Here is a 26937-nt window from a genome sequence, read left to right on the forward strand (position 1 = left end):
GTAGCGATCATCTACCGATCGTAATATCAATCACCAGCGGCTCAAAACCATCGAAGACAATCAATGTTTCCTATGACCTCACACGAAATATTGATAGGAATAGCTATGCGACCGCGATATCTGAGAAACTTGAAAGAACACAACAACTTCCTCCGGAGGAAGAGTACACGTTTTTGGCTGGCTTGATTCTCGACACCGCGACTCAAGCTCAGACGAAACGTGTACCCGGCGCAAAAACTAACATCCGTCCTCCCAACCCGTGGTGGGACAAAGAGTGCACAAATTTAAACGCGGAGAGAGCCTCCGCGTATAAAATATTCAGAAAAAATGGAACACCTGATAATTACCGGAATTACGCGGCGTTAGACGTTAAAATTAAGAACTTGATTAGAGCTAAGAAACGCGGTTACTGGCGTCGGTTCGTAGACGGCCTAACAAAAGAAACATCTATGAGCACTCTTTGGAACACAGCCCGACGAATGCGCAATCATAACACAACGAATGAAAGCGAGGAATATTCTAACCGCTGGATATTCGATTTCGCTAAAAAAGTATGTCCAGACTCTGTTCCGGAACAGAAGATCACCCGCGCCGCGACACCAAATACAAACGAAACACCGTTTTCGATGGTAGAGCTCTCACTTGCGCTCTTGTCATGTAACAATAAAGCCCCGGGATTAGACAGAATAAAATTCAATTTGTTGAAAAATCTGCCTGACCCCGCCAAAAGGCGCTTGCTGAGTTTATTCAATAAGTTCCTTGAGGACAACATTGTTCCACATGACTGGAGACAAGTGAAAGTGATATCCATTCAAAAACCAGGAAAACCAGCCTCCGATCACAATTCGTATCGGCCGATTGCTATGCTTTCCTGTATCCGGAAATTTTTCGAAAAAATGATTCTGTTTCGTCTAGACAATTGGGTCGAGACTAATGGCTTACTTTCAGATACACAATTTGGTTTCCGCAGGGGCAAAGGAACGAACGATTGTCTTGCGTTGCTCTCAACCGAAATTCAAATGGCATTTGCTCGTAAGGAACAAATGGCGTCAGTTTTCCTAGACATCAAGGGGGCTTTTGACTCAGTTTCTATAAATATCCTATCTGAGAAGTTGCATCAGCATGGTCTTTCACCAATTTTGAATAACTTTTTGTACAATCTATTGTCCGAAAAATACATGTATTTCGCGCATGGTGATTTGTCGACAATACGATTCAGTTACATGGGTCTTCCTCAGGGCTCATGCTTAAGCCCCCTTTTATACAATTTTTACGTAAACGACATCGATAAATGTATCAACACATCTTGCACGCTGAGACAACTTGCCGACGACAGCGTTGTGTCCATTATAGGACCCAAAGCTGGCGATCTGCAAGGGCCGTTACAAGATACTCTTGCCAACTTATCCACATGGGCTCTTCAAATGGGTATCGAGTTCTCTACGGAGAAAACTGAGCTGGTTGTATTTTCAAGGAAGCGAGAACCAGCACAACTACAGCTTCAACTAGGGGGTGGAAACATAGCTCAGGTCTTCACATTCAAATATCTCGGGGTCTGGTTCGACTCCAAAGGCACCTGGGGATGTCACATTAGGTATCTGAAACAAAAATGCCAGCAGAGAATCAATTTTCTTCATACAATAACCGGAACTTGGTGGGGTGCCCACCCAGGAGACCTGATCAGGTTGTACCAAACAACGATATTGTCCGTTATGGAATATGGATGCTTCTGCTTCCGATCCGCCGCGAACACCCATTTCATTAAGCTGGAAAGAATTCAGTATCGTTGTTTGCGTATTGCCTTGGGTTGCATGCAATCAACTCATACGATGAGTCTTGAAGTGTTGGCGGGCGTCTTACCGTTGAAAAACCGGTTCTGGGATCTCTCATATCGTTTGCTCATTCGATGCGACATTTTGAATCCTCTGGTGATTGAAAACTTCGAAAGGTTAGTTGAGCTTAATTCTCAAACCCGTTTTATGTCCTTGTATTTTGATTACATGGCTCAGAATATTAATCCTTCTTCGTTTGCTTCCAACCGTGCTCATTTCTTGGATACTTCTGATTCTACTGTGTTTTTCGACACATCCATGAGAGAAGAGATTCGTGGAATTCCGGAACACGTACGCCCTCGAGTGGCCCCTAATATATTTTATAATAAATTTAGAACAGTCAACTGTGAAAAGGTGTTTTACACTGATGGATCAAACATCGACAGGTCCACAGGCTTCGGCATCTTCAATCAAAACATCACCGCTTCTTACAAACTCAGTGATCCGGCTTCAGTTTACGTCGCAGAATTAGCTGCTATTCAGTACACCCTCGAGATCATTGAAACCTTGCCCAAAGACCATTACGTCATTGTCACGGACAGTCTAAGTTCAATAGAAGCTCTCCGGGCAATGAAGCCAGGAAAGTATCCCCCATATTTCCTGGGGAAAATACGGGAACACTTGCGAACTTTATCTGAACGGTCTTATTCAATATCGTTAGCCTGGGTCCCTTCGCATTGTTCCATTCCGGGCAATGAAAAGGCAGACTCATTGGCTAAGGTGGGCGCATTACAAGGTGACATTTATGAAAGACCAATCTGCTTCAATGAATTTTTCAGTATTTCTCGTCAGAAAACTCTCGAAAGTTGGCAAACTTCATGGACGAATGACGAACTGGGACGATGGCTACACTCCATTATCCCTAAGGTATCGACGAAACCTTGGTTCAAGGGGATGAACGTGAGTCGTGATTTCATTCGCGTTATGTCACGACTCATGTCAAATCACTATACATTCAACGCACATCTCCGGCGTATCGGGATCGTGGAGAACGGGCTCTGCACCTGTGGCGACGGTTATCAGGACATCGAGCATGTCGTGTGGTCGTGCGTAGAGTATCGCGACGCCAGATCGGAGCTATTGGAATCCCTCAGGGCCCGAGGTAGACCGACTGAGGTTCCGGTTCGGGATGTGTTGGCGAGTCGGGATAGTTCATATATGCTTCTGATATACCAGTTCCTCAAACACATTAATATACAAGTGTAATCTGTTACATCTGGCTTAGAAAGTTCCTCCTATTTATCGACGTTGTTTCAACTGTGGCTAAGAATTATTTCTCAACTGCAGGTTCGACACTAACTTCCGCCGATTATCCCGATTCCTCATCTGTCCACCATCTTCATCGGAACTAACAAGATCTTTTTGCTGTCACTAACCTTCGCTTCCCCCCTCCCCGTCTCTTCTCCATCTCGATGTCAACTAATTAGATCTCTGTCGTTCTTAGTCATTTCGTTCCCATATCCCCATTTTACTTCGTTTTCCGCAATATTTACTTCTCTATATTTTTTCGTTATATTTACATCACCATCATCGCCCACGGAAGGTCGCTCTAGTCATGCGGGCCACCCGCCGGGTATTCGTAGCCTGGGGGTGTTTCCCGCGGACCCACACAGACCGAGGGATGCGGCCAACGTCATCTGGAAGACTCATGATATATTCCACCCACCGGCCGGTGCCGATCGCCAGCTGAAGGTTGGATCTGCCAAAGTCGACCACTGCGACCCCAATACAACATTATCCAATCATACTATCCTAGTTTTAAGTTAGTCGTTAATAAAATTAGAAAAAGTCCTTGGCACCTTAGAGCTAAAGCAGTGTGCCTTAAAAATAATTATATTATTGAATAAAAAAAAAATGTTGTTTACTGTCCGACGTTTCGGCCTTTGATGCAGGCCTTTTTCAAGGAAAACTGGAAAATTTATTGTGTTACATTGACAAAAGCATAGAGCGTTGAACAAATAATACAATGTAAAAACTTACTAAAGTCTATCGTTTATAGTCAAAATATGTCGATGTCTGACGCTACGTTGTCTGGTCAATTTTAAAACATGATTTAAGATACTACGAGAAAATGGTCGTTTACATAAATACTGAATCAAAAATTATTTAAAACAATTGTTACAATTGACTGCATAACAAATATTTTGTTTGCATAAATCACGTACAGTATCACAACTACTTAGTTTAACGACTATTCTGAAGCTTTCATCATGGTGATCAAAAACAATAAGCTTATCAACGTTATTAAGTAAAGTTATCGTTGAAAAGCTCAGCAAAGTGTTGTGTAGAGTACGGTAGTATTGGTGTTAATCGGAGAGTTATCATTTCTTATCGTATTTGATGGATTTGATAGAATGTAGAATACCAGCGTAAGTGGTGTTGAGGCCCTGTACATCGGTGCGATGATTAACTGTTTTGGTAGTATTGGAAATATGACACATTTCCAACAGAGGCAAAGCTGTAGATCGCAAAGATCGATCTATGATCTTTGTTTTCTCCAATGGAAAATTGTGTCCTTCATTGATGGTGTGATGAATAAGTGCTGTTTTCTCTTTTAGCCTTGATATTTCTTCATCTGCGTGTGGTGGTGGATTTTCAGTTAAATTTGAAAATTGATTAATGTTGGATCGATGACCACTGAGTCTGGTTTTCAGTTGATTGGTTGTCATTCCAATGTATGCATTTTCACAGTCATTACAGGGAATGCTATAGATGACGTTGGATTGTTTAAATGGATCAACATGATCTTTAATCGGTCGGAGTAGAGATCGTGTTGTTTTAATCGGTCTATGGCTCAGTTTCATTGTTGGGAAGTCCGGTTTTAGTGCTTTTGTAATTTGTTTGCTGAGAATGGGTATGAATGGTATGGATCTATATTGAATTTGTTGTTGCATATCGTTGGTTGGCATAGTGGTTTTATCGGTGATTTCAGTTTCTGTCTCCTGGGTTATATCGGTCTTTTCTTTAGCAACTGAATTTGATGGTTGTGTGTTATTGTGAGGCTGCTTTGTGTGAAAATTGTTGATAAGCCTGTTTATGAGTGATGATGGATAATCATTATGCTTCAGATGTTGATACATGATATGTTTTTGTTGATCTGCTGATTTGTTTGTAGCGGTAATTCGTTTTATGAGATTTAAGGCTACATTGATTTTCATTGTCATTGGATGAAACGAGGATGATAGTTTAACAATCTTCCAGATGCAATAGGTTTTGAATAGCATTGTGTGCTTATGGTTTGATCTTCATTTCGTATTAGTAAAGTGTCCTGAAAGGATAGTTTTTGTTCTGATTCTACTTCTACGGTAAATTGGATGTTTTTATTATAGCTGCTGAATTTTTGTAATGTGTATTGGACTTGATCGTGAGTTAACGATAGAATTAAATCGTCAACATATTTGCGGAGCACCGGTATTTTAAACGGTACATTTTTAATCACTGTTTCGATGAGGGTTTCCATGACAATGTCAGCTAATATTGGTGATAGCGGACTACCCATGGAGGTTCCAAACGTTTGTAGATAAAATTTGTCTCGGAAGCGGAAATAACTGTTGTTAAGACAGAATTCAACCATCTCTAAGAACAAATCCAAGTTAATATTTGTTGCTGTTTTGATGCTAGGCCAGTTCATGATTATGTTGTTAATGACTAATACCGTTTTCGTTTATTGATCAGAGCAGCCCGAAAGCTGACCCAGAGTCGCCCAAACAACGTTTGATATATTTGTTTTAGCAACCTGAGGTCGCTCTAGATCGGACTCCAATCGCGTAGTTTCGCTCTGAAAATTTTCTCGGGTCGCACCACGCATCCAGCCGAGTTTGTTTATTTTTTCTTTTTTTCATGAGTTGTTATTTAGGGCGCGTACCACGTGTTCGTTTTACTCGGAGTCAAGGTAGCCCGCGTCTAGGTTCAAAAACGAAAACGGTATAAGTTCTTTGGAATGTTCGTGAAAAGCGATACTACGTCGAACGAAACCAAAATATAGTCTTTTGGTATTGTTATCATGTTTATATACTTCGAAAAATCAAAACTATCGGCAATGTTATATTTAGGGTAAAGTGTTATAATATGCCCCCCTTAAGAAAACATTGAGATATTTCCAAGTGTATTGATATATTTTCCTCGAGAATGTAAGTATTTCGTTGCAATACGGATGAGGAACATAGTTTTCAAAGACTCCAAAAGAAAAGATGAGAATTGATTGATATAAACACATTTTCCAAAACGGCCACATTCTTAGTTTTTTTCGCTCGCCTCAGACATAACGCCCCAGCAGCCGTAAAATATGTCTCACAACAAATCATTGGCATGGCACACAACAAAATACATTTTATCCCACAACAATGATGCATTATGCTTCTTGAAATGTCCATAAAGTTACTGTTTTGAGATAATCAGTATGTCAAAGAAATGGCGGATAAAACATCTATTTAGTCGAAGCAAAACTTTACATCGAAAAGCTGCCAAATGAAATTTTTAGTTTTTTCATACTTTCCTGCAAACGACAACCACCAAACTTGCATAGCAGAAAGATCCTACGAAAAGATAGTGTTAGTGATAAAACTTTGGTTCAGAAAAGTCTTCAATGGTTAAGAAAGGAAAGGGGGCATTTTGACTAGCAGGGGCGCTTTATAAGACTTTCTCCTACTGTTGAAGCTCTGTTTCAAAATCACTGCTATGTACTTCGCTAAGTTGTATGTTGGGGCGGTTATGTTAGGAACAACAGGACGTAGAGGCAGATTGGGTTTGTGTGCCTTGGGTTGGCCGTAGATGGAAGGACAAAGTGCAGTACTGGTTTTTAATTTTCGTAACGTTGTTTGATCTATGAGCTTTAAGTTGTACATGCGAGAGATAATGTCGTTATTCTTTCGTTGGATGGTCGATGTTGGATCCCTAGGGAGAATTTTGTATGTTGTACTGTCCAGTAAGTGAGACATCTTACATTCGTAATCATGTTGATACATAATGACCATATTTTTACCTTTGTCTGATTCTAGGATACATACATCTTGGTTGTCTCTGAGAAATCTTTTAGTTGTTATTGATGCCGTTTGACAAAAATTGTATAGAGGATTATTATCTCGAGTTGTTCTGGTTCTTGTTATGAAATTTTGGATTTGGATTTTTTGGAATCGGCTTTCCTTTTCTGTGTACGTCTTTTTTTTTATCGAATGACTGGTTTTGGGTGATTATGAATTTGGAAGTGAGCTCTGTTGTAGTAACGTTCTGCATTTGTTGTTGACACACCTGGAGATTGAGTTTCAGTTGCTTTAGTTTGTAGTACGTATGCTGTACTGCTTCTATGTTCAGAAGTCCTTTTTTAAAACGTTCAACCAGTTTTTGTAGTTTATGAGTATATGGGCTATGTTCTTCGAGTAATGGGTAAATGCATTTCATTGTATTCACAATGTGTGATCCTGTTGATCCATTTAAACAATCCAACGTCATCTATAGCATTCCCTGTAATGACTGTGAAAATGCATACATTGGAATGACGACCAATCAACTGAAAACCAGACTCAGTGGTCATCGATCCAACATTAATCAATTTTTAAAATTAACTGAAAATCCACCACTACATGCAGATGAAGAAATATCAAGGCTAAAAGAGAAAACAGCACTCATTCATCACACCATCAATGAAGGACACAATTTTGCATTGGAGAAAACAAAGATCATAGATCGATCTTTGCGATCTACAGCTTTGCCTCTGTTGGAAATGTGTCATATTTCCAATACTACCAAAACAGTTAATCATCGCACCGATGTACAAGGCCTCAACACCACTTACGCTGGTATTCTACATTCTATCAAATCCATCAAATACGATAAGAAATGACAACTCTCCGATTAACACCAATACTACCGTACTCTACACAACACTTTGCTGAGCTTTTCAACGATAACGTTACTTAATAACGTTGATAAGCTTATTGTTTTTGATCACCATGATGAAAGCTTCAGAATAGTCGTTAAACTAAGTAGTTGTGATACTGTACGTGATTTATGCAAACAAAATATTTGTTATGCAGTCAATTGTAAGAATTGTTTTAAATAATTTTTGATTCAGTATTTATGCAAATGACCATTTTCTCGTAGTATCTTAAAGCATGTTCTAAAATTGACCAGACAACGTAGCGTCAGACATCGACATATTTTGACTATAAACGATAGACTTTAGTAAGTTTTTACATTGTATTATTTGTTCAACGCTCTATGTTTTTGTCAATGTAACACAATAAATTTTCCAGTTTTCCTTGAAAAAGGCCTGCATCAAAGGCCGAAACGTCGGATAGTAAACAACATTTGTTTGTATTGTAAGACTGAGACAGCCGTTTTACAGTTTTCCACGATTATAGAGAAGAGTTTTTATTAATCATTTTTTTAAGTTTCGGGAGAGGTCTGAATTCCTTACCGACACCCTCCGTATATGCGCCTGGTCCATTTCATTTGTTTCGATATTTTTGAAAATCAGTGCATTCATTGCATCATTTTTGTGATGATTTTTACCGAATTCCGATAAAATTGAAATGAATTTTTTTGGTCGTAGACTAGTAAAATATGCAAACCTTTCACTACTAATCACTAATCATGTATCTCATGAACCGGAAGTTGAATTTAAATAAACAGAAGTTTCTATGGGATCCTAGGACTTTCATTTGAACCTTAGAAGGAGGAAGTCGTTTCAGACATCTAAGAGCAAAACGAGTGACATAATTTTAATTTCAACACACATATCATCATGTAGTACCGGAACCAGAAGCCTAATTTAAATAAAATGCCGAAGTTTTGTATGGTAGCATAAGACTTATCACATATGTTCGGTTCGTCGGGCAGAATCGATTGTCATATGACACTCTCGGTAACATTTTTATAAAGTTTGAGCGAATTCTATATATATTTGGAAGGTTGAATATGAAAAATCGTCGGAAAATTTTTAGTAGAAAAAAATTCTCACCTTCATCGAACAGCGTAGCAAAGCGGCAGCACAAAAGCAAAGCGTTTCCGTGTCAGATCCCAACCAGCCAACCGTGTCCGAGTTCTGGTTACCTTAAGCGCGATGCGGTTACGATTAGTGTATGAGTGCAACAGAGGACTGATTTGGCGGCAGGCTTGGCTCTATCCGATGTGGATAGAACGGGTCACCCTTGGACTGCGAAGCCTTCGGTGAAAAGTGCGGAATTGGTACCTTGAACGCCTCCTTCGGATAGCAATCGTCGGAAACCGCGAAGAGTCGTTGATGCGGGTATCCGACGAAATGGTTCGGAAACATCGGGATGCTGGATTCGCTGCCACTCGCGGGATACGGCTGCAGCAGATAGGGCAGGAACTCGGCCGGGTATAGTACTCGATTCGTGCCCTCTGATACCGGATGGGGAATAGGAAATGGTAGTGGAAAATTATTTGGTTCCACTCCATTGCATTTATATTTCAGAAGGTCCAATTGCTCCATGTAATTCTTTGGTAGAAGCGATTCGGGTTTGTCCTTGTCGCCATCGTACGGGTGTATGACCGTTTCTTCTTTGTACGGAGGTTTTTTGCTTTTTGCGCCTCGGAACGCTTCCAAACTGTTCGGATAGTCATTATCCCGATGTGTCTTCTGCTCAGAACCAGTGTCCACATCTTCGACCGGACTGTACCGCTTTATTTTCTTTCTGCTCTGCCGTTCGACACTACTTTGATACACGTTTTCCAGTCGAGACTTCAGCTCTTCCGACTCTTTACTGCGAGCGCTAGTTTCGTCGTACGCTAACCGTTCTTCGTCGGCTGGAACCTTTCTCGTTTTCGTGTCCAGATTCAGAACGCCATCATCACGGGGAGTGTCGGCTTGGCGTGACCGGGACCGTGAACTGGACCGCGACCGGAAGGTCGAGTTGGTTCGCGTTACCGAAATGTTCTCGTCGTCCTCCAACAGCCTGTCCTGATCGTGGTGCCCCAGTAGTATCTCGTAGGACTTGATGACGGATTTTCCTGTGATTAATGGGAGGGGAGGGGGGAAACCCAAGTAGTTTACGGTGCAGATGGGATAAAGAGAGAAAGAAATGTTATTATTGTGATTACAATAGATGTGCACAGAAATCGTTTGGTTATATAAGTTTTGGAGAAATTAGACACATTTCAGAAACAAATACTATAATTTGCAAATAAAAAAGAACGACAGTTTTTGGGAAACATTGCAGTATACCATTTGAGTTTTTAACGCTTTGACAATTTCAGTGTTATTGTTTTGAATTCAGGGATGCAAACTGCCTACCATTTTTTATTGCTGTAGTCTGTTTACCTACAGCTTCATTTTCTATTATTCGTACTGTACCGCGCTGCTGCATCTAAGCTAAAATTCTATTACAGTAGGCATGATGCGAGACAGTATCGCGTCCAAAATTACAGCCGCTTGAAATAGGCAGAAATTCTATCTTTCTACATTTGCCCGCATAGCGTTTTGGCTACCTGGGCAGCCATGGCCACCAGACGGCTACCAAAATTGATTCAGTGACGGTTTTTATTTATAATTATAATTATGAAATTCATCTGACAATAAAATGGTCTTAATGAATATGTATCAGTCAAGTCATAAAATTGTAGAACGTAGTATTTTCTGCGAAAATTTGTGAGTTGGTTCACCAAAATCGAAGAGATGTTCAACAGTGCCAAACGTCCTCAAACAAGATGTTATCGGTTCGTAATACCCGAACGTCGTTCGATGAAATCTCGGCTGCAGTAAACTGGTGGAGCGCAGCGATCGTTGTGAAGCACGGAAATCAAGTAGAGACAGAATCTTCGAAGAGTCGATATCACCGTTAATCAGTTTTGCCACGAAAACAGCTTGCTGAATTTTTCTGCGTCTTTCTAATGAGTCGAGTCCGATCAGTCGACAACGATCGGGATACGGTGGGAGCTCAAGCGGATTCCTCCAAGGAAGGTTTTTTAGAGCAAGACGAACAAATCTTTTCTGTACGCGTTCAATCCGTAAGTTCCAAACCAGCTGATACGGATTCCAAATTAGGCTAGCATTTTCCAGTATAGGACGAACCAAGGAGCAATATAACGCTTTCAAGCAATGCGGAGCTTTGAAGTCCCGCCCGATCTTCGCAATGAAACCTAATTGCCGTGTTGCCTTTGAAATTATAGATGAACGATGTAGATTGAAGGTAAGCTTAGCATCTAACAAAACACCAAGATCATTAACAAATCCAATTTGACAAAACGAAGTCGCCTGTATCTAAGTTAGCCGAGCGTTTTCATCTTCTCACCTTCGCTGAAAATGTCAAAGATTTCAATATGGAAAAATCCTGGTGGATACGGTTGTATCGTTTGAGTTGTATATCTGGCAGTGGTAAGGCAGTCGGTCACCAGAATGTCTGCCAGCCATATTTTTCCAGCTGGCAGCGTTTAGTCAGCCATTTGGCAGCCATGCGTATGCGGGTGACTGTCTTCTTGTTCGCACTACTGTAGCACAAAAAATGTAGCTTGCTGCGATAGAAAAATGTACTTTACCGCGGTATCGAAGAACAGTAAGCGCAGCACATATGCTAAATTCTTCGCTATATCAAAGATGGTTTTCGCTTATTCAGAATGCTTATGAAGTATTATTATTAATGAAATAATAATGTAATAATGAAGTATTTTTGTCGAACCAAAAATTGTTTGAAGTATAATTATTAAGTTGCAGAATTATTTATGTTTTTCATATGAAGAAATTATGCAATCGCTGTGAGAATCGACTTTTGAATAGAAGCTCGTAGGGCCGAAAGTCTTATGCCGTTCGAATCAGTTCACTTAGTTCGCATAGTGACTGTGTGATTAGTCCAATCAATTATTGATGTTTACTGGACTTCTGTTCGTTGATGGATAAGTAAACTCAATTCGACTTTACTGAACAAAAAAAAAAGAAATTTACACGAATGATGTAATTCAATGATACTTTGGAATAGGCATCACTGGAATCAAAAATTTGATTGAGAACCATCATCGATGTAAAAGTAAATTAGGAAGCCTTGATTTTTCAATGAATTATATATCATATTTTAATAACCTATTATTATTGTTTTTAAAATGTATTGAAAAGTGAAGATCTGAAAAGTAACTTTATATTCAATTTCCTGCTACAAATATGTGCATGAAAATATATGTAAATATTTTATTCTGTGTGGTTCCGGAAACCCTGGAAGTAGTGGACGAAAGATATTTTTGAGATGGTTTGTTCGATTCTCACTAACTTCGTATCAAGCTGAAAAGCTAGTTTCAAAATGCCATAGGACCGGGATATGAGTGAAGATCAGACAATAAAATCAATTAGTATTTCGATCGAAATGAATGAAAAACTCCCTCGGAATGGAAATGTTCGGAACTCTGCCTGTTTGAAGGTTTTGTTATTTTAAGAATAAATTAACGGAATAATGAGTGCGGTTAACAATAAAATATAATCCACAATCAAACCGCAATATGAAGGTTCATGTCTCACCGAAAATAATGAATAGCAATTGTTTGAGATTATCGGTGTTAAATCACGTTAGAAAAACCTTTACTTGCGATTCTAAACCATTCAGAGCAATTTATAGTGGTTTTTACGGTCGCTAAGTAGCAAAAAACAGTAGAGTTCTCTGAAAATTGATATTATTTTTATTGAAAAATAATACTTATACTGAAAATTAGGATAAGGGCTTCCTATTTCATCTCATTTGTAAGGACGTTACCTTAAAAACCTGATTTGGCCGCTTAAATCACTACGATTTTTTCATATTTCTGCTTAATTCGCCTTGCTTCACATTGGGAATTGATTCACATTCCTCGGAAATTTAAATAATATTTAAAAAATCAGCAAAAAACACTTCTGATATGTTCACTACTGTGCTCCTAATTTCATCTCAAAGGTTTTATATTCATCCTATCGTTGGTCCTTTATTCATCCCATAAATTAGCAATGGCGACAGCAATCAAAACCCAAAATATTGCACTATCAGGTTCAAAGTGTCAGAATTTTACTTAAAAAGGGCCTAATGCCAACTATGAGACAACACACGATATTTTTAGAAACAGTTTGGAATCATTTGGACGTTAAAAATATTTTGGATCGTTTTCGTTACCTTTCGTTTTAAATTTGAAATTTTACTAGGCAGTTAATTTGGAGAACTTAAAAAAACAAAAAAAAAGAATTGTTATTATTTAGGCATTAGCCCTTCTGAAAACAAAATATAGAACCAGGGGTGCCATTTATACAGATTTATCTGTATTGTTTAGATTTTGGCGCTCGCATACTGATTTGAATCAGACTACAGATTTTCTAAATTCTATACATATTTGCAAAGGTTCATAAAAAGTGAGAAGTAAAAAGTTAGAATTTTCTCTCTGAGTATCTGTTAATAGTTGATTGCAGTACTTCTTTAAAAGTTTATTAATCAACGGACAAACCACATGTTAAAATGGGAATCTTTTGAGCAAACATTTGATAATGAACACTGATAATCATTTATAATAAAATTTTAAACCAATTTTAACTGATTCATTCAATTAGTGAAAACAGATAGAGCAGATACATGTTTTCTATGAAAATATCTAGCATCTCTGTGCACAGCCGATGAAACACACACATTTAACAGTGTTATGGAGACGTATAGCGGAAAGAAACCGGTGCTACTAGATTTGCCACAATGATTATTTCATTAGTATTTAACACGCTCTTTCTAATAATATTCAAAGCCGAAACAGTGTTATTGAAATATAAATATCAACAATATAATTAAACTAATGTCACGGATACCAAAAAAAACTTGTTGATGATAATTTGAAGAAGGAAAACAATTTTTTGTAACATTATGAGAAAACTGGGCAACTTTGCGACACCAAATGAGATGAAAACAAAGTGCAATAAAGTGAACTAAATGAAAAACGTTCATCTCATAATATTGAAGACTTTTATTGCCTGTCGGGTAATTTTTGAAGTTTTTAATCGTAAATTAAACAAGTGGCAAGTGAACATTACTAATTATGAAGTCATCCAGCATTCAAGTAGTGTAATTGTGCGAAACAGTGACATTAGAAACATGACGAACTGTATATCTTGAGACGAAAATGTGTCCTAAATTGAAAAGTGAGTTTGTTTTGAATTAAAAAAAAACGATCACCGAAGCATTTAAAACCACTTCTTCTAATGAGAAAGTTTAACAATAGCTTGAATAATCACTTTAAAACATTCTACAGTTTGGTTCAGGTACTTTGTAAGATATTATTCATGCTCAATGTAATGAGGTGAAGGTATGAGATGGAAATAGGAGCTCAGATGAAATAGAGAGCCGTTACCCTAACATAAGTATTATGTACAACTATGCCATAATCTGGTTTCTCAGAGCCGAACCGAAGATATTTCATCCGAATTTATCATAATTTGTTGATCGGTAGTGGCGTAATCCCCAAAATAACGTGGTAGCTCCACAAACGAAATCATTATCAACACAATAACAACATGCGATCAATAGAATCATTGTGATTGCTCTAGGTCATCCAAAAACTACCTGGAGTTCAGGCCTTAAGAATAAGGGCAGTAACGAACTTATCGTTCTCGGTCCATATTCGTGTTACCACATGGGAGAAAAGATCAAAATACTCAAGTAAGCAGTATATAGCTCTACGATTATGAATAGAATTGAATAACTGTACATAAACTGCTGAATGCTCATGTAGATCTTAAGACCTGTTTTCACTGAAGTTCTCGAACGCGTGTGAATGTTCCAGGTGCAGTCGAAAATAGACAGGTGAGCAATATGAAGCTCTACGATTATGAACTGCATTGGAAAATTATACATAAACTACTGAATGCTCGTGTAGATCTTAAGACCTGTATTCACTGAAGTTCTGATTGAAGGATGATTGGGAATGTTCCGAGAAAAGATCAAAATACCCAAGTAAGTAGTATGTAGCTCTACGACTATGAGAAGCATTCAAAAACTATACATAGACTGCTGTAAGCTCGTATAGATCTTAAGATCTGTACTCACTGAAGTTCTTGGATGATTGGGAATGTTCCGAGAAAAGATTAAAATACACAAATAAGCAGTTATTAGCTCTACGATTGTGAGCAGCATTCAAAAACTTTGCATAGACTGTTGAATGTTCGTATAGATCTTAAGACCTGTATTCACTGAAGTTCTTGGACGACTGGGAACCTACCTGGAACAGCTATAAATAGACAAGTAAGCAATGTGTAGCTATAGTATGAACCACAAACAAAAAAAGTTATAGCCGTTGTAGTTCTTGCTGTGACACAGTGTAGTCCCTAAGGACAATACTCCAAGTAGTTCTTGGATCGTGGAACATCTCTTAAGCATTTTCGAATAAAAATGTTGTAGAAAAACAATACGATTTGCTGTTAAAAAACCTTCCACAATTTTGCTTTGACCATTGAAAAATATTTTAATGTATTGTTATACACTATTCAAATAATTGTGAACATTCTTTCTAAAATAGAATGTATAGGTTGTTAAGTATCGTACCAATTCAAATCATAAAATTTTCTCATACATGTTTTCTTGGAAAACAATCAAATGTACAGTTTGCTAATGGTTTGAAACACCACGTGTGCAATAAATTCAATTGTAGAATCGAAGAAACAATATATTGAATCGTTGGAAATGTAAAAAATTTTGTCAAAATACAATAAAATGTATTGTAAGCCATAGATCTAATTGTGAATCAATTGTTTTTGCTGTAAAATCAATGGTTTACTTATTTACGGGTTACCATAGTCTCAGAACATACTCAGAAGGTCATAAGGCGTTAAAGCATTGGAAAAAGTAAGGTACAGTGGTAGAATACATTTTGTCGTTCGCAGTAGAATACAGTTTTTCGTAGCCGGTAAGAAACTACAGTACATTTTTGAAAGCGACGAGAGTTTCAAGCAGAAGTATAAGGCCGTACCATCAAGAAAAAGTAGAAGGAAGAAGAAATTTATTTTTGTCCGTACATTTTCTAGAAACTAACGGGGCTCGAACCTAAGTTGCCTAACTGTTGTGCTGAGCTGAATTCAGTATGATATGTGCTTTTAAAAGCACCAACCAGAACCACTAACCAGATTACAGTGAAAAAAGTGTACGTTTCCCAAGTAACAATTTATGTTATGCTAGCTTGTTTGTGACTAGTTTGCAACCAGATATTTGAGTGATTGTTACTAACATCTAACCACTTGCATGACTCAAAAAGCGCAGTTTCTACTAGTTGTTAAATCGGCTAAAAATATGTTGTCGTTACGTTGTAATGCCATACTGAAATAACTTATCTTTCCATAACTTGAAAATAATTTGTTTCCTAGTAAACTAGTTGAAACTTAGTCACCATCGACATTATAAACATTGAATGAATCCAGAATACTTTTCTATCATCAATAAAAAAGCAAAAGAGTACTTTAAGTCCCAAACTTGATACAAGGTACAAATTTCACAACGATTCAAAAATTGTCGAGCGGAATTCAATTTTACTTAGCTGTTTTTTATGCGCCTTCAATCAAAATCTGTTTATGAAGATAGAAAAAATAAACAACAAAATAACCCTATGTTCAGAATGCTCAAAATTATTCCAAGTAGAGTGATTTCTCATCATTTAAAATTCATATATCATGAGAACTATAATATTATCACAATCGATGTTCAATCCCTATATTATTTTCTTCGTGTTTATGACAGTGCATAGAACAAAAATGACTATCCTGCCTTTCACTATTTTCGGCAAAAAGTAGTTTTGAATAAAGTAATATCCTGGTTTTTTTTACGTTTCATACACTTCTTGAGACTCCATATTGTGTTCGCCATATTCAAGTCAACAAAGGTTGTTTTGTTTGCATTTTAGTTATGATAACGTTGGGAAAACTTACCGATAACTATCTGAATTAATGAGTAAATTATATGTTATAATCTTATAATATCTAAGTTATTGCTATATCAATTCACAGTAACAATTCACATAAACGCTAACGTATTTATAATGGTTTCGCAACGGAAAATAAACCTTTTTTCAACTAGTAGCTAAAAACATAGCTGTGATTAAAGATATGTTAGAATCAAGTAACGATAACTTACAAATGATAGTTAGTTTGATGTTTACGTTATAAAGAAACACTGATGTCACCTTGTTTTAAACAGTATAACATAAAAAACATGTTCGTGCTCTTGTTGCAACACAGTTGGGTTAAGTGGTATCAAAACTTGTTATGGGTTGCTACTATTGACGTCAAATAAACTTATTTTCAACTAGTGGTTAGAAGCATTGTTGTGATTAAAAATATGTTTGGATTAAGTAACGATAGCTTATAAATTATATTTAATTCAATATGACACAAAGATGTTATGATTGGAAACCTAAATAACTATTTCGTAACTAGTTATGTTATGATGAAACATTGCTGTCACCATGTTTTAACCAGTATAACATAAAACACATATTCGTGCTCTTGTTGCAACATAGTTTGGACTTTGTCGTATATGAACTAGTTGCGGATTGCTACTTGGGTTGACGTCAAATAGGATTGACTCAACGTCATCCAGCTAATCACATGAAATCGCGTTTAAAAAGTCAATCCATGGATCGAAATAATTGTTGGTTTATAAGATATTTCCGCAGTTCGTAATCGTAATCCCGTAATCGATTTTTAAATTTCAGTTTTCGAAATAAAACAAAAACTCTACAGTTTTTTTTACGGTGCATGCTTCCCTCATAGTTACCTAGAGCATTGCCAACCGTTTTTGTAAATTTCCAAGGAATACTTGAAATTTACAGAAAATTTTACCTGAAAATCCTAGCATCCTACCGTTCTCAAATGGTATACTGAATGTTTCATGTAGTACCTGTCAACTTCATTGAGACGATCAATGGATCGAATCGAATCGAATCGAATCGGAAAGCGATTCGCAAATGTTTGATTGATGATGGTTTGATTGAAGAGCTGCATTTGATTGATGTTCGGCTGCTGATGTTGGGCGATTCTGCTGCTGCTGTTGGTTGTTTGCCGTTGTAGAAACTATTTTTGTTTTGTTTTGGGTGAGTCGTACCGGCACACAAGAAACAAACAAAGAAACACACGAGTTGCCGGGCCGCGCTGCACTCTGCGATCGTAGGAGTATGGTAGATGGGAACACACATCGGTTTCTTCTTCTTCTTCGTTAAACACTTATTTTGCACTATATTTGATCTCACTTGTTTGCACTTTAGGAACACCGTCCCGCAAGTAAAGCTACACGTGGTAGCCCCAGAACGGTTGCATGTCGACATTTTCATTGAATAGCATCATCACTGAGGAGGGTGTTTGAGAATCATGTCCGACGTTCAGTAAGAGTCGATGTAATATTGGTGGAAAAAGTTAGAATTGGAAGTTACATTACCGAAAGTTGTTGTTGTTTTTTTTGGATGCTTCAGTACGGTTTCAATGAAATAGTAACCTCGACATTCCAATATGACAGGGGCTAAGTTCCACTCTTGTTCAGTTCAGTGTTCACTTGTTCGTTTGTGCTTTTATTCAGTTTTCAATTGAATACTCACGATCGTTGTACTTACTTGCGTTGTTTGCACTTCTGTTCCTCGTTTGTTTAAGCGTTATTAAATTCGAACAATTGCTTCTTACTATCGCTAGTTTGAACTGACGGTTTTTCATTCTGTATGTTTTGTTTTGTTACTATTTCTTACTAATGCTAGTGTGTTTGATCCGTGTGTTCCTGTTTCAGTGTCGGCAGTCCGAACGGTGGAACCGGGGCCGTCGTGTAAAAAGTCTATCATCCGGACTGTCGCGCTATGCTGCGCAGCTCCACACCGTCGAACATGTTTAAATTGTGCAATCGTGAGTATTCATTGACCACGGCTTGACCTGCGGCACGAGACGTAGAAAGGGGGAGGAACAGAACAAAGAAACGTGGCATTACTTTCGGATAAAGGGGCCGGAAAAAAGGGGGGCCGTGGATTTGATTCGGTTTCGGTTGGTTTGATTGATGGTTGACGTTGAGGCTCGGTTTTGTTCCTGGCGTTCCGGTTGATGATGATTGGTGGACCGATCCTTTCGGATCGGCCGTTGGTTTGATTGTTGATTGTTGTCGTAAAACCGGTAGCAAATGAGTAAAATATATTCGTTCATTTTTGCGGAAATTGATTTACATTGCTTATTTTAAAATCGATGATAATTGGGAATCCTAGGAAAGTTGTTCCGAAAATTTTTATCGAAAGATGAGAAACACTATGCTCGAAATCTTCACTCGAATTGAGTATTGGTAGTTTGATTTTAGAACTTCGTTATAGATTCCGTGAGTGGTAAAAAAATGAGAAATGAGGGCAATGCAATCGATATATCTAAACAGAGAAATTTTAATTTCACGACGATATGGATTCCAAATATTTTGCCTTTAATGAACATGTCTGTTATTAATTTGGCCTACCGACTGTCTATTCCATGTTAAAAAAGTAGACAACAATAGTAGCTTTGAATTCGTGGTGGAATCCCGCATCAAAAACTAAATAACTGAAAGTACAGGGTGCAGCGGAAGAAAATGGGACAAGATTGAAACTCTTATATTGAGTTAATTTTTGCGACTTATGACTTGTTTCCATTGGTTTATGTTATATTGGTGTATTGGTTTATGTTTAGTTTCAAGTTTTGCATAAGAACATCGAAATTTTGACGCGAATGGCGTCTTACTTTACTATGAGGTGACCTTTTCTAAATTTACAATGTGTAGAGTAGGGTGACAATTTATGATAAATCTTTCATTGAAATAACCACCAAAATTACCTAAAATAAATAAATTCATAAAAACTACAGTTTTCCAAAATTTTCGGCCTCATTCAAACTGAAAAAGTCATCTATCTTTTTATTTAGTGAGCGACACTTGATTCCCACGTTACCTATTGGAACTTTGATCCGTTTCATTCATTCTAGCATGAGCAATTGACTGAGAAGGACGTTTTTGTCAGTCGGCCAACCATAAGTCAAAATTGGCTCATTTTGATTGGTTCAAAAACAGGCCCACAATACAGATGCAGAATCCAGTTTCAGAACTCAAAATTCAGTAACAGTTTCCGAATTCAGTTGTACGTCCAGAAATCAGTTTCAGATTGCAATTCCTGAGCTGAGAATTTTGAGGCTGAATTCAGGAACCGTATTCGTTGATTGGATTCAGGAACTCAAATTAAGATCTAAACCACAGCTCCAGTTGCGCAACTAGAATATAGGAACCTGAATTGCGATCCAGAACTCAAGTCCAGAAATCACGATTTAGACGATTTTATCTAAGTTTGTGAGTTCTGGTCCGGAGAACGGGAACCAGAACGGGTATCAACTAACAACGTTGTACGATAAAGATTGGATAGCTTATGTCACTGGGCAGCTGCCAACCAGACTCTACAAATCACCATGTATTGAGTGTCTGAGAACCGGGAGCGGGTCATTTCGCCGAAAGTCGTTTCACCGAATGCCATTTCGCCGAAAGTCGTTTCGCCGGAAGGGTAATTTCACCGAAATGGTCATGTCTACTGTATGTTATGTCTCCTGTATAACTGATGCGGGTCGGCGGCCTCTTGCATGCAAACCTGTAACCACCTCGTTTGCCCGATCTACTCAAAGTTAGGTTTTTTGCTATAAATAGGTCCGAAAGCCGGTAGCCGCATTACATATTGTTTTCATTTTCACTTAATAAACGGAAAATACCACATAAATTTGCCTGGTAGATACACCTATGTAATTGCATTGATGCTTAGTAGCTAATAGTTTTCTTGGGAACTGTTGGTTGTAGATCAGCAAAACGGGCGGTAACGCTATCATCCTTAATTTGTCTTCATTTTAAATCAATTCCAATCACAATTTCGATTTCAGGATTCGGCGAAATGACCCTTTCGGCGAAATGGCTTTCGGCGAAATGGCTTTCGGCGAAATGGCATTCGGTGAAGTGGCCCATAACCCATTCGGCGAAATGTCATTCAGCGAAATAACCCTTTCGGCGAAATGGCTTTCGGCGAAATTACACTGATCCCTGAGAGCCGGTATGTCAAATCTAAAATTCTATATATTCATTCACTCCAATAACATTTAAGTCCGATGACTTTTTGCAAAGAACTTCACCGATTTATGTTTATGTTAGTACACTCTTTGTTTTACTTCAACAGGGAATAGAAGAATGAGAGAGAACACAAAAAGAGTCGCCTATCTTTGACTGATTGTGCTTCTACTTGGCCATAGAACTATCGAGTATCGCCTTTGACAGTCACTTTCACAGTACAAATTACAGTTGACGATGATTTAAATCAGTCTCTCAAGGTCATTCGAAGTGACTGACAAATTGCAACTCTGGCGGAAACTAAAATTCTGGTTCAGACCAGAATCAGTTCCGGAATCTGGCATCAACATTCAGTTCTAGAATTCTGGGTCAGAATCCAGATCCAGATTCTCGGAACTGGGATTCGTGAACTAAACTGGATTTTTTTGAATGAATTCCTGACTTGGGTTATGGAGCTGGATTCTAACCCTGAGTTCTGGAGCTAAAATTCTGGTTCAGACAAAAATCAATTTAAGAATTCATTTTCAGATTCCAGTTTTAAAATTCAGTTCAAGAATTCTGGTTCAGAATCCAGATCCAGATTACTGAAACTCGGGATTCGGGAGCTAAATTCAGAAGTAAATTCTGGTAATGAAATCTGAAACTGAATTGTAAGTCTTAGGTCTGAACCAGAATTTAGATTCAAAGGAGAACAAGTTCCAGAAGTCCATTTCAGATATCAGTTTCGAATTTCTTTTCTAAAATTCTGGTGCAGAATCCAGAACCAAACTACTGAAACTAAGTTTAGATCCTGGATTCGGGAACTAAAATCATTATAATAATAAACTCTGAACTTGGATTCTGTAGTTGAATTCCGGACCTGGAATCAGGATCTGCATTCTGGAGCTGTTTTTTTTTAAATCTGAGTTCTTGAATTAAAATTCAAGTTCAGATCAGAATCAGTTCCAGAATCTAGGTCCAAAATTCAGTTCTAGAATTCTGGTTTAGAGTTCAAATCCAGAATTCTTTAACTAAGTTTTGAGTTTGGATTCGGGAACTGGATTCTTAGAATAAATTCCGGGCTTGGTTTCGGGAGCTAAATTTCGGGGCCTGGATTCTGTTACTGAATCGTAAATCTGGGATCTGAAATTGAATTTTAATTTCAGGTTCAGACCAGAATCACTTCTAGCTTTAAAATTCAGTTCTAGAATGCTGACTCAGAATCCAGAATTCTGGAATTACGTTTCGAAACAGAATTCGGGAATTGAATTCTTAAAATAAATTCCGGACTTAGACACTGGAGTTGAATTTGGGGACCTGGATTCTGCAACGGAATTCTAAACCTGGAACTAAACTTCAGATTTAAACCAGAATCGGTTTTAGAATTCTGATTCAGAATCTAGATCCAGATTGCTGAAAACGAATTTAGATTCTGGAACTAAATTCAGAAGTAGATTCTGGTAATGAATTCTGAACTTGGATTCTCTCGTTGAATTCCGGACCTAGCATCAGGAGCAGAATCTGATCCCGAGAATCTGGATTTTGGAACGGAATTCTAAACCTGTGTTCTGGAACTAAAACTCCGGTCCAGACCAACATCTGTTTCAGGTTCAGAGTCTTTGGGATTCTGGAATAAAGCTCCGAACCTAGATTCGGGAGCTTAATTCTGAACTTGATTCATGAACTGAGTTCTAAACCAGAGCTCTAGATTCTGCCTGATTACTGAATGTCAGGTTCAGACTACAACTCAGCTTCTAGAACTGAAAATCGAAGCAGAATCTTGGTCTTTAATACAGATCCTGATCCTAGAGAACAAAAAATACAGTTTATAAGCCAGGAACTTTACCCAGATATAGAATTAGTCTATTACTGGTCCAGAACTAGTATTATGGTAAGAACAGAAGTGCAACTATGAAACCGACTTTTTCGTAAAAGCGCTCGTAGAAAACACCTTAAATTTCGAATTTCATTATACGGTCACAGATTATCGAACCGGAATTGGACCATTAATATGGTAAGCTTATATGGTTCAACTGCGGTTTTGCGTGCGAGATAAATGCACTCAAAAGTGTATAGCATCGAAAAACTTGAACGATATCTTTATTCGTTATCACTTGTTCTGGTTATGACTCTTTCATCACCCGGCCGATATTTTCATTGTGCGAAAAAAATATCCAGAACTTGAAGAGAGTTGTTTATTTATCTTTCCGGAGTATCAAAACATACTTCAATCGTTATGTTGTATTATTATTCGCACTTTGTTTGGAGTGTGTGAAACTAAAAAGCAAAGCCTATTACTTTGTTTTTGTAAAATTTGACTTTCTGTTTCAACTGACTACGCAGCCGATTGTGAAGCAAGATGACTTGTGTTGGTAATTTATATATTACGCATATTTTATTTGATGCGTATTTCGTAGATCTATGTATTTATATATGCAGTGCAACCAGTTCATCAAAGTGGCTTGAACGATTGAGTATAAAACAATCTCTTTTAGCAATAATTTATTCTCTAACTAATGGTAAGCTTGACTTTGTGGATGAAATATCAGTTTTGATCGATTTTTCACCAACGTTTGATGGAAAATTGCTTACATTTTATGAATGTTAGCAACACTGCTTCAATGCATTTGTATTATATTGCGCTACACAAAATAAACAAAACTAAATATTTTCTGTTACAAAAGCAGTTTTACGGAATAATAAATAGTTTTACGATAACATTCCATATCCAATGCCTTTCGCGTATTAAATTAAAGGTTCCTATTTTGCGGGTTTACTTATAGAAGGTACAAAATTGTTTATATCGCAATAATTTTTGATTAAAATCAGGGAAAAAAGGCAAAGAATTTGTTTTTACGCACACATTGTTGACATTACTGATACGCTTGCAAAGTGTCTTACTCCTTAATGTACAGAACCTTTGCATGGGTAGTGCTACAAACCTACACCGATTGAAAAAAATGTGGTGGTTTTTCATGGTCACAAATGAGACGTCTCCGTTCACATGAGAGATGCGCATGGTTTTGTTTGAGTGAGCTGTGAATATTTTCTTAACAACTGTCGTTTCAGCCGATGACGAAACACAGGCTTTACATGATCTTCTGTTTTTGAGAACTTCCTCTTCTAGCTACAAATATCCCGTATGAAAGCTTAACTATTTTAAATCGATTCTTGTTCGGATTTTTTTTGTAAAGCTGTATATTTTTATCAAAGTCAGCATTTTTTCAATCTTTAGAGCGACTAAAATGACAACTAGCGATTATGAACTTTCATAATTCGACATAGTGTCAATCGCAAGACCCGTAAAATTGAGTTTTGACAAAGGCCGTTTTACCGAAAAAAGAATTCTATCGAAAATTTCCTTTTGCAGAATCACTCCAAATTGATTGTATTGAAATTGGTTTCGAATCTAGAAAAATAAAAATTATTAGCGTTCAAACCCCAATGAGTTATTCCAAAATCGAGTATCTAAAATTTTGACTATTTCATTAAATTCCTCGATAGATTTATAATCTTCAGAATGGACTTTCTAACCAAGCTAATTGACCCAATTGATTAGAAAGTATCAAAGCATTTGCTTTGTGGGTTCCAATCAAACAAATTTTAACGCAGAACTTTCTCGTTTTCTAAGCGCCAGCGAATAATTTGTTTTAAGAAAAAAAAAACGAGTCAAACAAAGCAGTTACAGGTTTGTGGCAAAGGTCATCAACTTCCGGCAACGTGTACTATGCTGTGTACGATATTTCCTGTTAAAAAATCCAAAAGCATATTTTTTGTGAGTTTCTCATTCATTTAGATTCTCTAGTATATGTTTCCTTTCATTCAGTCATTGCAAAAACTGAATATATGTTAATTGGCACAATAAAACCACGTGAAATGCTTACTGTATGCTTTGCCATTAAGGTATGTTTTTACCGGAACTTGTGATCAGTTTTGATTCGATTGAAACGTTAAACTCAACAGTAATTCTTCGACAATTGGCACTAAGTAGCAGAGGTATGTATGTTTGGTATTAGCAACTAAACGAGTAATAACCCTTTCGAAGTTAGAATTGAAAACCTATCTGAGGCTAGTACCGACTAAAAGGTACTAATGATTATATATTAGAATACTTGAGAAATATTCTCGTATTTAACTACAAGTAATGGGCTAGAATCATTTAACTAAAAGCTTTTTCTTCTAAATTACACCGAAGATCATCTCGAAGAATTGGTCATTTCGTAAAGTCATGCCTTCCATAGTGGGTAAGCCATAACTTTTTATCATCAGTATCATTGTGCTGATAATATATTTTATTCCAGAACTGACAAGAGACTAGCAGCCAGATATCCCGCCGAGACAAGCTGTGATCAAACTACTGTTATATTTCACTTCTCACCGAACGTTTGAGTTTGTCTGTCCATCTATTTTGCTTCAAATTATTTCCCACTGAAATAAGTGTATATTTTTATCAAAGTGTTTCGCTTTATACCCAAGATTTCCGATAAGCTACAATCTAAGTTCGATCACCCGAACACACATTCGTTCGGTATAAATTTCACGTTCAACCATTAATCAAGCACGTGCCAATATTAACTTGATTATACTGTGTTGTAATGTTAATTGGAAACAAATGAGTCTCGAACGGAGAACCGACCCCTGCAAATTATAATACTCAAAAGATAACGGCGTTTTTCCTCCCGCTGCACGTTTCTGGTCTGAGAAAAAAAAAACCGTGTACCTGAGTGGTTTGCGTTGTATCGCCGGAATGATTACAGTCATAAAATTTTATTTTACGACATAATTCGTATGCATTCATTCATTCACTCATTTATTCATTGGATGAGCCATTTGTGTGGAATCAAATGGAACTGCGAAGTAGTTTGTAATTTTCTGGCACTAACACCGTCAATTGGATTGGTTGGAATCAAGTGGCAAGCAAATTATAGCCAAAAAATGAAATCTTTATTCGAAAATTACGGACATTTGTTAATACCTAAGGGTTCCATCGGTGTTTTTTTTTTGTGGGGCGACTGTGGATTCAATAAGAGTAATAAATCATTTCCAAACGTAAAATTTTCCTCATTTGCTCCGTATAAAATGAATCGAAAAAATGATTTTGCATCGACTCACAATGGGAGTTTCCATCTCCGATTGTGAGCGACGGCGAAATCATCTAAGGAGTTTTGGCTGAAAGCTAATAATTTGATTAGTGAATGGCACAACTCTCAACACAGTTGGATAAACTGTCCAACCAATCATTAGGGGTTTCTTGCAATCCATCTGTCTTGAAAGCACGCCACAACGTCTAAGTGATGTGATACAAATATCCTTCCTGTCGGCAACAGTCTCCCATACCTTCGTCGATCCGCTGGTGCGCCTTGTGGACATCTCCGTCGCATCCCTTCAGTATCACGTAAACCAGGGGCATCATCTCCCAGGGGTAGTTGAGCTTCTCCAGTAGCCACTGAGATCGTTTCACCAGTTCGTCATCTGAAAGAATACCAAACAGTGGATACCTCAGGATAAATTTTCTTGTCACGTCACGTGAATGAAGCACATATTAAACTTAAAACTAATTGGATGGAAGCATTTTTTGAATCAGAAAAGAAAAATATTCAATATATCAAACCACGCTACTACTACCGCAATACTGACAACACTTTTATATCACCCTGTAGTAGCATTAATTCCAACTTTTTTTTCTTATACTCGGTTATGTCATTTTCTACTCGCGAAGTGAAATTACAGTTGGCTTGTCCAGTGTTCTAGAGCAATGCGTTTCGAATCTGTGCATGTTTCATCGAAGCAAGCCACGATTGCAGCTGATTTGGCAATCTAACGCAAAACTAATTTCACCTGACGCGCCATCTGATATCGTTTTCGCTTGAGAAAACTGAAACTGACCCAGGGTAGTTTCATCAAACAAACACTTTTCACGATATTTTGTTGATTTCGCACTTAGCAACGGGGGTTTGAGCAAACCTGATATAAAAACCAGGTTCGAAACTGACTCGATTTTCGGTTCAACAACGTTGAAACTAGGTTTAAAACTGGCTTCAAACTAACGGTTTGACAGCAGTTAGAGTGGAAACTGGGTTAGGTTTGGCATCAAGCGAAAACGACAT

At 37.6% G+C, this 26937-nt stretch overlaps 2 protein-coding genes across 12 annotated transcripts in view; both read right to left on the reverse strand.

Moving 5' to 3' along the window:
* Nucleotides 1-26937, reverse strand: part of LOC131440137 (uncharacterized) — a 486136-nt gene that overhangs the window by 23795 nt on the left and 435404 nt on the right. For 8 of the 11 annotated variants that reach the window (XM_058611189.1, XM_058611187.1, XM_058611185.1 and 5 more), the window contains 2 exons: nucleotides 26168-26302; nucleotides 8791-9803 (listed from right to left, as the gene is read on the reverse strand). In XM_058611189.1, the coding sequence (XP_058467172.1) occupies nucleotides 8905-9803; nucleotides 26168-26302 (1034 nt within the window). In that variant the 3' untranslated portion in view covers nucleotides 8791-8904. Of the gene's footprint in view, nucleotides 1-8790; nucleotides 9804-17662; nucleotides 18575-26167; nucleotides 26303-26937 lie in introns of those variants that run through there. The other 3 variants (XM_058611194.1, XM_058611193.1, XM_058611192.1) reach the window with 3 other exon arrangements.
* Nucleotides 2831-8754, reverse strand: LOC131440150 (uncharacterized). The gene has a single exon (XM_058611195.1). The coding sequence runs from the start codon at nucleotides 5054-5056 to the stop codon at nucleotides 4154-4156; it is 903 nt and encodes a 300-aa protein (XP_058467178.1). The 5' UTR covers nucleotides 5057-8754; the 3' UTR covers nucleotides 2831-4153.

The sequence above is a fragment of the Malaya genurostris genome, chromosome 1 (genome assembly GCF_030247185.1).
Source record: "Malaya genurostris strain Urasoe2022 chromosome 1, Malgen_1.1, whole genome shotgun sequence".
Classification (NCBI taxonomy): Eukaryota; Metazoa; Arthropoda; class Insecta; order Diptera; family Culicidae; genus Malaya; species Malaya genurostris.